The sequence below is a fragment of the Bombyx mandarina genome, chromosome 01 (genome assembly GCF_030267445.1).
Source record: "Bombyx mandarina strain Sakado chromosome 01, ASM3026744v2".
In the NCBI taxonomy this organism is placed as follows: Eukaryota; Metazoa; Arthropoda; class Insecta; order Lepidoptera; family Bombycidae; genus Bombyx; species Bombyx mandarina.
In genome coordinates, this window is record NC_143208.1 from 5196639 (window position 1) to 5209871 (window position 13233).

General features: G+C 35.5%; 1 protein-coding gene across 4 annotated transcripts in view; it reads right to left on the reverse strand.

Annotated features, from left to right (window-relative positions):
* The window catches only part of Egfr (epidermal growth factor receptor), a 134561-nt gene that overhangs the window by 2983 nt on the left and 118345 nt on the right, over nt 1–13233 (reverse strand). For 2 of the 4 annotated variants that reach the window (XM_089727856.1, XM_028177938.2), the window contains exons 2-4: nt 2716–4116; nt 2225–2357; nt 39–1878 (exon numbers count right to left, since the gene is read on the reverse strand). In XM_089727856.1, the coding sequence (XP_089583982.1) occupies nt 39–1878; nt 2225–2357; nt 2716–4116 (3374 nt within the window). The remainder of the gene's footprint in view (nt 1–38; nt 1879–2224; nt 2358–2715; nt 4117–13233) is intronic. The other 2 variants (XM_089727859.1, XM_028177946.2) reach the window with 1 other exon arrangement.

Sequence of the window (13233 nt, forward strand, 5' to 3'; positions counted from 1 at the left end):
CGTTGAAATAAAGCACTTTAAACGAAGAATATATCAACTACCTGTGTCGAGTAGGATGGAAGGCGCATAAACTTGTCTCCAGGAATAACAAGATATCTACCAGGGTCTCTCGCCATTTCGGCGAATGTATCAGCTAGTTGTTTGAAGGTCGGTCTGCTATCCGCATCTAACATCCAACATGATACCATAACACAATAAATGTCCAACGTGCAAATACTCGGTTGCGGTAATTTCAATCCATTTTCAATTAGTTCGGGTACATTTCGTGCTGAGATATTCTCGTAAGGTCGGGCGCCATAACTGAGAATCTCCCAAATTGTAACACCAAAAGCCCAAACATCACTTTTGTGGGTGAAAATTCTATGTTGTATACATTCTAGTGCCAACCATTTTATTGGCATTTTACCTCCAGCTGCTTTGTACTCGTCTTCATTTATATCTAATAGCTTGGCTAGTCCAAAATCAGTTATTTTAACTGAGTTGGGAGTTTGTACTAAAACATTACGGGCTGCCAAATCCCTATGCACTAATCTTTTTTCTTCTAAGTATGCCATTCCTCTAGCTATTTGTGTGCACCAGTTAAGGAATGCTTTCGATCCTATTTTCTCTTTATGTGTTCTCACATAGTCAACTAAGCACCCCAACGGCATTAACTGAGTGATGAGCATCATTTGATTGGTCATGCATACAGCTAGAAGTTGTAATAGGTTTGGATGTTCGACGCTAGCCATTATGTAAGCTTCTTCTAAAAATTCTTTACTAGTGTTCGCACCTGTTGCCTCTTTTAGCACTTTTATAGCGACAGGTATTTTAACGTTTTCTCCCTCAGGAACCCATACGCCCTTGTATACTTTTCCAAAAGCACCAAATCCTAACATACCACCCCTGCGAAGCTCAGCTTCCTTTACTATTCTTAATTTGGCAAGATTTGGTTTGACGTTAGTTGGACGCAGTGGTTCGTTGTCTTCACACCCTGTCAACACCATCGTCATTTTGACAGCTTCTTTCTTTGCTTTTGCTTTTTGACGGAAATTATATCCAATTATGGCAAGAACCGCCAAGAACAAGGAAGCTATGACCAGAATTATAACTAAAACTGTTGATGTTCTTGCAGTTGCGGTTGGGATATCATTGGCGTGTTCAGAACAATACGGCTCTTCGATTGGGTCTTGTAATTGTTCATCAAAATATATTTTATTAGGAATATTATCTGGACATGTATCAGTGCAGTTGAATGGAGCGTTTTCGTCGCTCGCATCAGAACCACCCAAGAATATCTTTAGATTTTTACATTTGATACAATCTGTGGGACCAGGTCCAGTACAGCCTTTACATTCTGGGTGACAAGGTGTACAATTTCTGCCGATTTCATCAGTGAAATGATCTGATGGACACTCATCCTCACATTGATCCCCTCTTTTGAAACCGTTACATACTTGACATACTTGTTCATGGATTCCAAATCCTACACATTTAATACATAGGGGATGGCATTTTCTGCACGCTATTTTCACTTTTCCTTCTAAAGGTTTAACGTTACCGACCCACTCGTTATAATACCCGTCTGGACACGATTCGTCTTCCTTGAGACAGCTTTCAACTGTGGCTTCAACACTTATTATAGCTTTATTGCAGGAATTACATCCGCCTTCTCCGACAGTGTTCGCAGGACCCGTGCAACCATTATTGCAATTAGGATGACATGGGTGACACGTTCCATTTTCTGAGGCATATCTTGATTCAGGACACTGGGCAACACAGTAAGGGCCATCGCGGACATGCTTACAGGAGGTGCAGTTCGCCCGACTTGCTCCAGTGCATCCGTCAAGGCACTCCGAGTGACATTGCTTACAGCTTTTGTGGTCAGCCTTGTACAATCTGGAACAGTAATGAAATTCAGCATAAATAACATAAATTACAATTTAATACACCAAGATAGATTTGGTGTATTAAACAAACAATGAGGTCACCATCGTTAGGATATCGAACCGTTAGGAGAATGCTACCCACACGTCAGCTACTAGGTTTTGTTATGGTAATAAGACCGCTAGATGCTGGTAACTGTCGTTGTAGATTATGATAATGAAGTGTGTGTTTGTGTGTTTAATATTATAATTAATAATTGAAATGAAGAAACCGAAAGTATATGTTGTTCTTTTGAAAATTCGCTGTGCAGTAGCAATTTCGATGCCACTATAAGTGCGTAAATAGAAGTTATACCCACCCTGGATGAACGCTGCAGTTATCGATACAGATTTCGCCGAAATTGTAGTTTTGACAGGAGAGGCACTGATCAGGCCCCGGGCCCCAGCACCCATCCGCAGAGCATTGTGGATCACATACCAAATTGTTTTTTTCTGTAGAATAAAATGATGTTAAGAAAACATAAGAGTTTATTCATGATATTTTGACAATATATTCAGACCCAGTGCACTATTCACAAAGCTAAGAATAAAAATCTCTTAAGTTTGAAATTTTCTATAACCCATAGAACATAGCACTGGACCTATGTGAGCATATCAGTGTGTGCATTTGCTGTTAGTAAATTAGTGTGTTTGGGTTTTTTAATGTGTAAATGATCGCATTAAAACACAATACGCAGAGCTAGAAAGGTAAGTTGGTAAATTCGCTAATGCAATGCAATTACACTAACTATTATAATATATTTTTTCTAATGAGGATCCCCATACTAAATTATACGCAGAGCAAACTTACCACACTGTCTTGGATCGCCGTTCTTCTGTATGATCTGTTTATGGTCCTTAGATTTCACAAGTTTATTCCATGCTATTTTGTCAGCGTAACAAAGATTTCTGTTTTCCATTATGGCTATTGCACCTGAGTTAACTTTCTTCAAGGATTTTAATCCGAGAGACTTCAAAGATGTTTTAACTATGTAGAGAGATGCAAATAGGTTTTCAACGACTTGGCGTCCTCCTATTACTTCTAGGTTCCGGAAGTAAGACAGACTTGTGAAATTCGGATGGTGTGCTTGAACATTTAGATAGCCTGTGACTTCGCGAACAGTGCTGAATACTTCTAAAGCATCTGGTTCCATTTTTGGATATCGTTCACCAAAAGAATAGTCCTGATTCACTTGCTGGAATCCAGTAAATGTCATTTCCAAAATTTCAATAGAACCATCTATTATAGTACAGTCTTTAAAGGAATCAATGTTTCCGGAATGAATTGGTTTTTCAGCTCGACAAGTCTTGGGACAAGTACCAACGCAAGGTATACATTCTCCATTCACGGCAGTCTTATTCGGAGGGCAGCTTCGAACACAAGCGCCATTATCTTTTAATAGATGCTCAGGGCAATTCCTTACACATGTCGCACCGTATGCATATTTTCCATTGGGGTTAGGCTCCCACGAATAAGTGGTGGGATTGTATATTTGCATTGAAGGGCATTCTTGTGAGCATGTTCCTTCATCGTAAAAGTTTCGGCAAGCTAGACATTGAGTGGGCAATGGGCCGGTGCATCCACCTGCACAGAATGTATTACAACAGTCTCTCGGATTTGGTCCAAAGCAGCGTCCCTGCGCACACTGTGGACTGCAAATTGTTTTAGAGAATTTCTGGCAATTTTCAATACCTTCTCCCCAGCAGCCCATCTTGCAGGCTGGATGACAACGCGGGCATTCCCTTTCCCGAGTGGCAAAATTATAAACGTAAACGTAGCTTGCGTTAGGTCCTGATATTATTTCGTCCCAATTAATAGTTTTGACGTGGCAAAGGTTAAAGTTACTATATATACCCACGCTTCCTTGGAGTACATCTCGTAGAGCCGGTAACTCCAGGGTGAAAGCCGTGGACATGGTAACCAAGAGTGCGAATTCTTCTTCTCTCACGTTCAATTTGAAAAGGGTCCGCCCACGAATTATTTGCAGCTGGGGCAGGACGATTTTATGAACTTTCACATGTGATATTAGGACGTAACCTGTCACCTCTCGTATGTACTTCAGGAACGACAAATCCATTGACTCGTTCTCCAGCCATGTCAGCTCGAGGTTCCCGTCTACGTAGGTACAGTTGGTGAAGCGATCGCGAAGATTCCGGTAGTGGGTGTCGCGATTCGACGGGACTGACATTCGACCGTTCGTTCCGATGCATACTGAAAATCAAACAAAATCAATGTTAGAACGATGAAAATCTTTATGGCCTAATTGAATATTAGTCAATCATACAAAAACAAAAACATTTGTATTAGGTCGATGTTCGACAAGTTAGGAACAGAGAACGTCTAACGAAGAGGCGGCGCCGTGTGGGCGGACTCTTAAAGCCAGTTTCTTCCACTACGCTACAAGTAACACCGCTAGCAATGTGAACGCTTTGGTTCTAATACAATGCCGTCTTAATATTAAGACGATACTAGCTTTACGTTTTATAACAAGCATGTTAACAGTCACTAAACTGGTCAACTATTTCAACGATTTCAACGTGTGACGTGTACATTTACCGTTGCTTGATTATTTTAACAACCGCAATAAAGGGCCCGGGTTTTACTATTGAAACATCAGCCAATGTTAGCATGTTCACTGTTTTCAAAACAAATTAAGGATAAAAGATGGCTTCAACTGCTTGTTTTCTTTTTTGTCATGAACTTTATAACAAAACTTGAAATGTTAACATTACGAGTATTTAGATAATTGTAAACATCAATTCTAAATAAGGAATCGATTGTAGAATGATGTCACGTGTGATATGAATCATAAAGGTAGTTTTAGTAGAGTCTATTCTAGAGATACAATATTTAGGTACATATTATATATTTATCACACATACGTCTTTACTTAGATTGTTGAGTCCAAAATATTTCTTACTAGTTCAAACAGAAATTGGATTTGTATAATTCAAGTTACAATCTGAAAATATGTTAGTAAATAATTGTAATACATATATAAAAATCCAAATTTTCGAAAACTTTTTTCTTCTTACGATAATCAGGTAAAACTTCATGATAAAAAGGATATATTTTCGGTCTGCCACAAGTACCTATACCGGAACGATAACGTTTCAGACCTCATACGTAAGTAGTGTAATCCTTCCAGTAGACAATGACTTTAATATAAATTTCAACTAGCAAAAAAATCCTCATCAAATGTATGCAATGAATTGGAACATGGTACCATTTTTTAATATCCTAAACCAATAATAATTTGTTCATTTTAAGTTAGTCCATATTATTATGTTAGTGTATTTCTTTAATTAACTTTTTACATGATAATACCACTAGCAGTGATTTACAACCATCCATTATACTGAACAGTTAATTCGTGTGGCTTTGTTAAATCAGTAGTTTTGTTTCTATGATATTGTTTATATGTAGTTTATATATAATTGACAAAATGCTGTATTATACGTCGTATAATGATTGCGTAGAATAGTTCGTTGTTTCCTACGATATTAATAAAGCATAAGCGAGGGAATAACGTTTTATTTTTTATGATCAACATTAATTTAATCAAAGATTTAATAAACGATGACTAGAAACATTGTGCTTTTATTAAGTTCGTAATTTGGTTCGTAATTTTTTTGAACATGTATTCCATCTTCCTAGTCGTACACTCTTGACAGAGTGGTCGTCGTGGTCATGCATCAGTCGGATCCTGCGATTCCGATGCTCTCGCGATGCGACGCCATGTGGCACGGTGTTTCGCAGAGCGAGAGCAATCATTTATTTTGCAGTGAGTCAGACAGACATATTTTATGAGGTCGGTCCATCGTGTTGGAGATCGTCCGCGAGATCTTTTGCCCTCGACTTTGCCTTGTACCACCAACCGCTCAATGGAGTCTTTATTACGAGTGATGTGCCCAAAGAACTTGAGGATTCGTATTTCATTATTTTGCGAAATGACAAATCATAAGAGTCAAGAATCTAAAAACAATCCATACAATGGCAATCGGAATCAACTTTCGATAACAACATCCAAATGCGGTTGAAAACGTCTAAATTAAAAATTCGTTTATTACGTGGTCGTGATGGTGAATGCGCCTATACAAATGAGGTGGGGTGTGGTGGGGTGCCCACCCACGTCTACACGACCGCTTTCGGATGTCGCTATGCTAAATACAGTTCCGCTTGAGGTTCACTGATTTGATTTTGGTAGTTTATATTATGAACAACGACATGTCCGGTCGACCTAGATGAATGCTCTGATAGCATTGAAGTGTGGATGCGCTTGGCTCGAGCTCTGATCACATCTGATGGTTTGCGTGAAATACGCATATGTACGTTGGTACGCTCTTACGTATCAATGCATTTTTGTACGTCGATCAGTGGAAAATAGTCTACATAATTTAAAAAAAAAATGATACCATTACATAGTTTAATGATTTCTCATCCACAGAAAATGTTTCAATTAACGACCGATATATGCAGGACGTATGGTATTCACATTTTTAAAATTGGTCTTCGGGTGTCGGAATTCATACCTTGTATGTAACAAGGCTTACAAAACATGGACTATAAACATTGATTGGATCTAATTTATTTTTAATAATATATACGAGTATTAATGTAAAGCTTAGATCGTTTAAATAGATTCTTTGTGATGTTTTTGAGTGAAAATTTGTTTCCAAGTAGATTTTGTATTTTTAGTCTCCGTGGTATTATCAAAACATGCGGAACACGTACTCTGGTAAAGCTAACGACTAAATAAAATTCTAAATGAAACATTTATTGACAACACCAAAAAAAACGTCGAACTAATTTTGAAAATTTGTACGAGACTTCAAAGTTATTTCAAACAAAGACACTGTCAAAGTCATTGTCAATTTCATCACATTTTTTGTTTTCTTAAAATGCAAAGTGGGTTCATATCAACGAACGAGACTACCAAGTTTGGAAGGCGTCAGTCTGTTAAGAAATCACTGAGAGTGGACCGCCGCCCGACTGGTTTGTCAATGTTTTTATCCGCTCACTTGCATTCTGAGGCACGGGAACCAGTTTCACTGGACTTTTTCGTTATTCCGCGACCTTTCACTACAAGCCCTTGTTGTACTCGACCGATTGCTGCACCGGGATGTAGTTTCCATTTATGACTACCAATAAAAAAGGCATTGAATGTGCAAATTTGGCTATTCGATTATCGTGTCGACATCTTCCATGGGGATAGACACAGATAGAGGTGCTTTATTTAAATTAATTCATTATAGATTTTCAATATTATTGTATTCAACGTACAAGTTGAATATAAGTTAAAAACAATGATTTTAAGAGAAATCTTTCATTCATTGAATCAAAGGTTTTTTTAAATCAGATGAATAGCTAAACAAGGCTTACACGAATTTACTGTACACTGCGGCCTGATCATACCTCTGGCATTGCCAGTGTAAATGGAGATGGTGACCTTGCATCACATAGGCAGTCCAAACAAACGACAGTCATCTTCCACAGTAACCAAAGGTTTGTTTTTACCGTAAAAAAATAGCTCAATAATTCCTATCTTTGATTCAATTTAAGCCTGATAAATTTAGATCAGTAGTATACACTTAATTTACAGATATTTTACGTCTAGAACAACAGGTAGAAAAACAAATCCTGTATTGAACGTAATTCAAATAAATGTTTATTGAGAAACGTTTAAACTAAATGCAAATACATACGTAATTTACATAGTTCTTTCCGTTTCTAGAATGTATTTGAAATAATTTCGGTTTGTTTTTGTTCAATAAATTCTAATTTTAATTTTAATTCTCGACCTTTAGGTTGGTTCGTCATTAGGTTCATACTCCGATGGAAATTTACTGAATTATAAAACACAGTTAACATTATATTGTTGTTACCCTTTAGACTTCGGTGTGTTAGACTAAACACAGTTCCTAGTCGGAATCCTAGTAGTTGCAATTAATGTCCACGGTTTAACTTCAACACGTCTTATTACAGCTAATTTCATGCATTGAAAGTTAGTTGATTTAACTCAAGCCGCACAACGATGATTGTTTATTGTTTTCCATCCTATAACAGATATAGACACTTTTACGACCTTAAGAGTGATAAGCGCATATCTCACCAAGTATGGACTTAAACGATGAAGTTATTACGAAATCTTTGTTTTAAAGACTTCTGAAATTTTGTCATTCATGTCATCCCAAATTAATACATTTTCGTAATATTGCTAGTTACGTATATTATTTTGCAGCGGTACACAGATTGTAGTATTTGATAAGGAAATTTTATTTAAAAAAGTATTCGAAAAGTCATTAAAATAACAAATTCAAATAAGAACATAAAAAACAAAGTTGATCGGAACTTGTTTATATAGTTCTTGTTAGGTTAATTTCTTGTTGGCGCCAAAAACAGATGATTACGGCTCATTTGATATCAGAGAGTTTTCAGCAAGACATGACAGTCTCGGGTTGATGAATTGAGTTGAATTGAATGACAGGTTGTAAAATGATAAAAAATGTCGCTGTCTTATCTTTTGTATTGCTAATAAAGTAGTACTCTATCTATGCTCAATTCCAAATAAGGACATGGTTTTACTGACGGAATAGACAGTGATATTACGTCATATGTTTTTTTAAGTTTTGTCTATATTATTTTTCTGCAATTCAGCTCCGGTGCGATTTAAGATCTTAAGAACACGTTTGTTCTAAGTTGCTCGTTGAATTTCATATCCTTGGCGTGTTAGTGACAAATCCACTCTCTGTATCCGAGTGCAATATTACGATTATATTTTCATGGAAATGCGTAGGCGCCGAGCCGCGTCTTGTTATTTCCTTGTGTGAAGCGAGGCTGTTCGTAAAACAATAACTGTTTATTTATACAATTTCAGCTCAACCTGGATATAGGATGTAATGATTATTTGAACTTAATGATACCATCAAGTGTAATTTTTAGTTGGCCTAGATCAGCCGTGGAACTTATGAATGCCACCACTTAATTTGAGATATGAAGTGGAAAAATATAAATTTTACTCCAATATAGGTCCTTCAAAGGCACAACCATTTCGTCTGGAGCCCCTAAAATTTCCATTAGTGTTAGTGTAGATGTAAAACAGTTTTTATCGTGTACTACTTATGATTAAAACACGAATAAATTAAACAATGCTTATGTTAAAGAAAGAAAAAAACTTGATCTACAATCACTATTTTGGGTTAAAAAATATTTTTTATTTACGTTTTTTTTTTTTTTTACTTTTTCGTTGAGATAATATATTTGGATAATAATATATTTTATTACAAACACACTGTTTCGAAACATCGAATACAGGTAAGGAGTTTTACGAGTCTTCGAATGTGTTTTTGCGCAGTAACGACAATCTGTTTTAACGCATGGTACAGTGCGCATTCTTATGCATTTATGCGCTCGTGTGAATCGGTTTACATGATGACAATATGTTCCGTAGACAAAAATTCTAAGCCCTTGCCTGTAAAAAATACTAACACATAGGACGAGCTCACAGCCTGGTGTTAAATGGTTACTGGTGCCCATAGACATCTACAACGTTAATGCGTCACCCATCTTGAGATATAAGTTCTAAAGTCTCAGTATAGTTATAACCGCTGCCCCATCCTTCAAACCGAAACGCATTACTGTTTCACGGTAGAAATTGGCAGGGTGATGGTGGTACCCACCCGTGCGGGCTTACAAGAGGTCCTAACACCTGTAAAAGTGTATTATGTCAACTGTAAAGAGACTGTTTTAATTGTTGTGACCAATCCAACTTCTTTTCAGTCCAGCTTAATTCGATTTGTACAAAACAATTTTGATAAAGAAAATATTTGCTGTAACGCAAATTATTAATGTTTTGTTATCAATAAACTATATACGTAAAGTTGTAGAGCTGTTACGTACCTAATACGTAATATTTAATACGTAAAATATATTCTTGATTTAATACATGTGCTATGTTGTTTTGCAAATATTTTCGTAAATAATTCGTTAATTCCAATTTATTAACCATATTATTATAATAAGGCTGAATGAATTGTGCGATTAATATAAAAAAATGTTTGATCGGTGAACGAAAATAATTAACTTATAGCATGGTTTTTAGAACCGACAGGTTTTTAAACGAAACATATTGAGAACGTTTTGATGTATGTTAAATATTAATTCTTAAATTTAAACCAAAATCGTCATTACTAAACAGTTATGGGTTAAATTTCTTATTTTACGTGTAAATTTAAAATTATGCAACACGATTCATTTATTTGTTGCTTAGATGGGTGGACGAGCTCACAGCCCTCCTGGTGTTAAGTGGTTACTGGAGCCCATAGACATCTACAACGTAAATGCGCCACCCACCTCGAGGTATAAGTTCTAAGGTCTCAAGTATAGCTACAACGGCTGCCCCACCCTTCAAACCGAAACGCGTTACTGCTTCACGGCAGAAATAAGCAGGGTGGTGGTACCTACCCGCGCGGACTCACAAGAGGTCCTACCACCAGTACCAGTATGAAGATTGATATTCAATAAGTTTATACAGAATTTCGTTCGTTCGACGTACTAGAGCGTCGAGTTACTGGCCTGAACTAAAACAATGGTGCTTTGTGCTCATATATTTCATATTAAGCTTTCGAATTTTCTATATAAATTAACTTTACATTAATTACTCCTCGTTCAAAGTTTGTACTTCTAATTTCGATGTTCACATGTTAACATGAGCTTAAATAGAATTTGGAATAAACTATTGGGTAAATCAGTTATTTGATATACGTTTTCATCGGTTACTGTCATTACCTTAAAACATTTAGTAGGTTACCTGCCCCCCAATAAACTTCTATGATAACAATTAAATTGCATTATTAATAAAAAAATTAATAATAAAAATTGCAACTAAAAAAAACTGTCATTAATAAAAAAGCAGTTTTGTAACTTATCATTCTTTAAAATTAATAAAAACAACACACATGTACGCTCCGCCTTACACACGTTCTCCTTGGCCACGTAACAACAGAATAATAATATTTTCCTGCACAATTATATTATTTATTGATCGAGTTCGTACTCGTGCGATTAAATCCGTTTATATCATTCGCAATTAATGTTCATAATAAAACGCTAATGATTAAAATTTTAGTAAAATTTACGAGGGAAATAAGATAAAACGAACGAATATTCTAGAATTATAGTAACATTAAATGCAACCAGAGAAAAATATTGATTAGTTTGTTGAATTATTGAGACTTGTAATGTTATCACAGTATTATAGTACTAGTAATAATATGATATTGAAATGACGTGCTTGTTTTCGGAAAACGAAAGACAAAAGAGACTGAAGCTAAATTTTGTTAAAGTAGAAAAATGTTTGTCCAAACGAAAGGATTTTTTTTCCCCTATGCTGATAGCCTTAAGATGCTATTTCAGCTGTGTGTTTCAGCCCCTGTGGCCTAATGGATAAGGCATCGGCCTCCGAAAAGAATCATTTCGATAGCGAAGATCATCTTGATCTTAGATGTACAAAATTAATAAAGCTATCGGGAACTAATCCACTATGGTTTTCACGAATCAATTAACGCCTGGTGGCACCCATGCAAAAACATTTTAAAACTAATACTTCGATTAATTTTATACGAACGTATTAAATTACAAACTATATAAACGAAGGTCATCATTTTCCCACACAAAAATCTAATATTAAAATAATTTAAGTGTGGAATTTAGAACGAAGTTTTATGAACTAAGAAATGTTAATGAATTCGAATATAACATTTCTAAATTTTTTTAAAAGAACATAATCATTGAAATAACTATCAAGGTACCGTTATTTTGCCATTGATGCGTCACAAATTGTTCAAAACATTCGATTCTAACGATTCATCAGCATTCCAAAGCAAAAGTAGGCAATTGCTTGTCGTTTGACTTTTCTTTTGATGAAATTACAAATTCCAATTACGAATGACGATATTTACCTGTCTAATGAATTATCGACACTATGTGTACAACAATGTAGTTCAAAACAGTTTAAGCATGCCAATGCTTTCTCAAGCCTGCCAATAAAAAAATGTTGTACCAATAAAAAAAAAAAAAAACAACGAAATTTTCGCTAAACTCAAACCAATGACTATAATAAAACAATAGGCCATTGAGTCGCGGTTATAAAAATAATGTTTGGTGTTTTTTTTGTTTCAGAGCAGCTAAATAAAACGTGCTTTATTTTTGGCAATAATATAAAGCTCCATTGTAAGTTTCGGTCCTTCACAACTCAGACTAACTGATTTGAGTGATTGTAGATTTCATAGTTACTGCTGCTTAAGATTTACGGCAATAATGATAGTGCTTTGTTACAATACGGGACCAGAACACACTTTGGAATAATAAAAGTGAAAAAATATATGACTTCCTACCTTGACATAAAGTCCATAACTGTGCGACATTCCGAGTTATCCTCACTTACCCTCTTCATACAAATAACTAAGTGAGATTTATGCTTAATTTACAATTTATTATTATATCTACACCAAGAAACGGCAGAGGTCACAACTCATTACCAAGATTTTCAATTGATATTATGTATGTGATAAAGGTATCGTATTTGTATGTAAATTATCAGTGAATTCAATTAAATTTGTTTATCACATACAAGATGTCAGAGATCGTTTAAAATAATTAATTAGCTAACAAACATTATTTATGTTTGATTACCCGCGTATGCGATATGTTGAGAAAAACACCTTTATTATTGCCTTGGCTTCAATTATCTAATACAAATGGAGCTAATCTTATTGGTAAAACAATACTTAAGAATCTATTGCGTGTATTTGTTGCTAGAGAATTGTCAATGATTTGGTTATTACGCGCCTTAAATATATATTACAGTGGGCGGGTGTGTGTTGTGGCGTCAATATTTTTATGGCGACATTTTTTGATTTTTTTTTTTTGCTTTTCACGTAAGCTGTAGACTATTTTTAGGAAAATTTGACTATACACATATAATTTTACATTATATAATTTTACATTACTTTTAGTGGGTAGTTTAGCTGTGTCGTTAATTCTAGATGTTCGCGGTGATGGTGACCGCTTGCTAACAAGTAGATCATATGCTATAGTATTCACTGGAGAAATTACATATATGTTTGTAGTTCTGAACATGCTTGTCTGTCTGGATAGTATTTTTTTAATAGATTGACAACTACGAAGACGCTGTCATTTTATTATTTGTATTTTTTGTTTATTGTAACAAATGTATATTAGATATGCGTTTTAAATTTAGCGTTCCATCCCCCCCCCCCTGTAAATTTGTTATTGCATTATATCTCGCTTATAAATCTATACAATTTT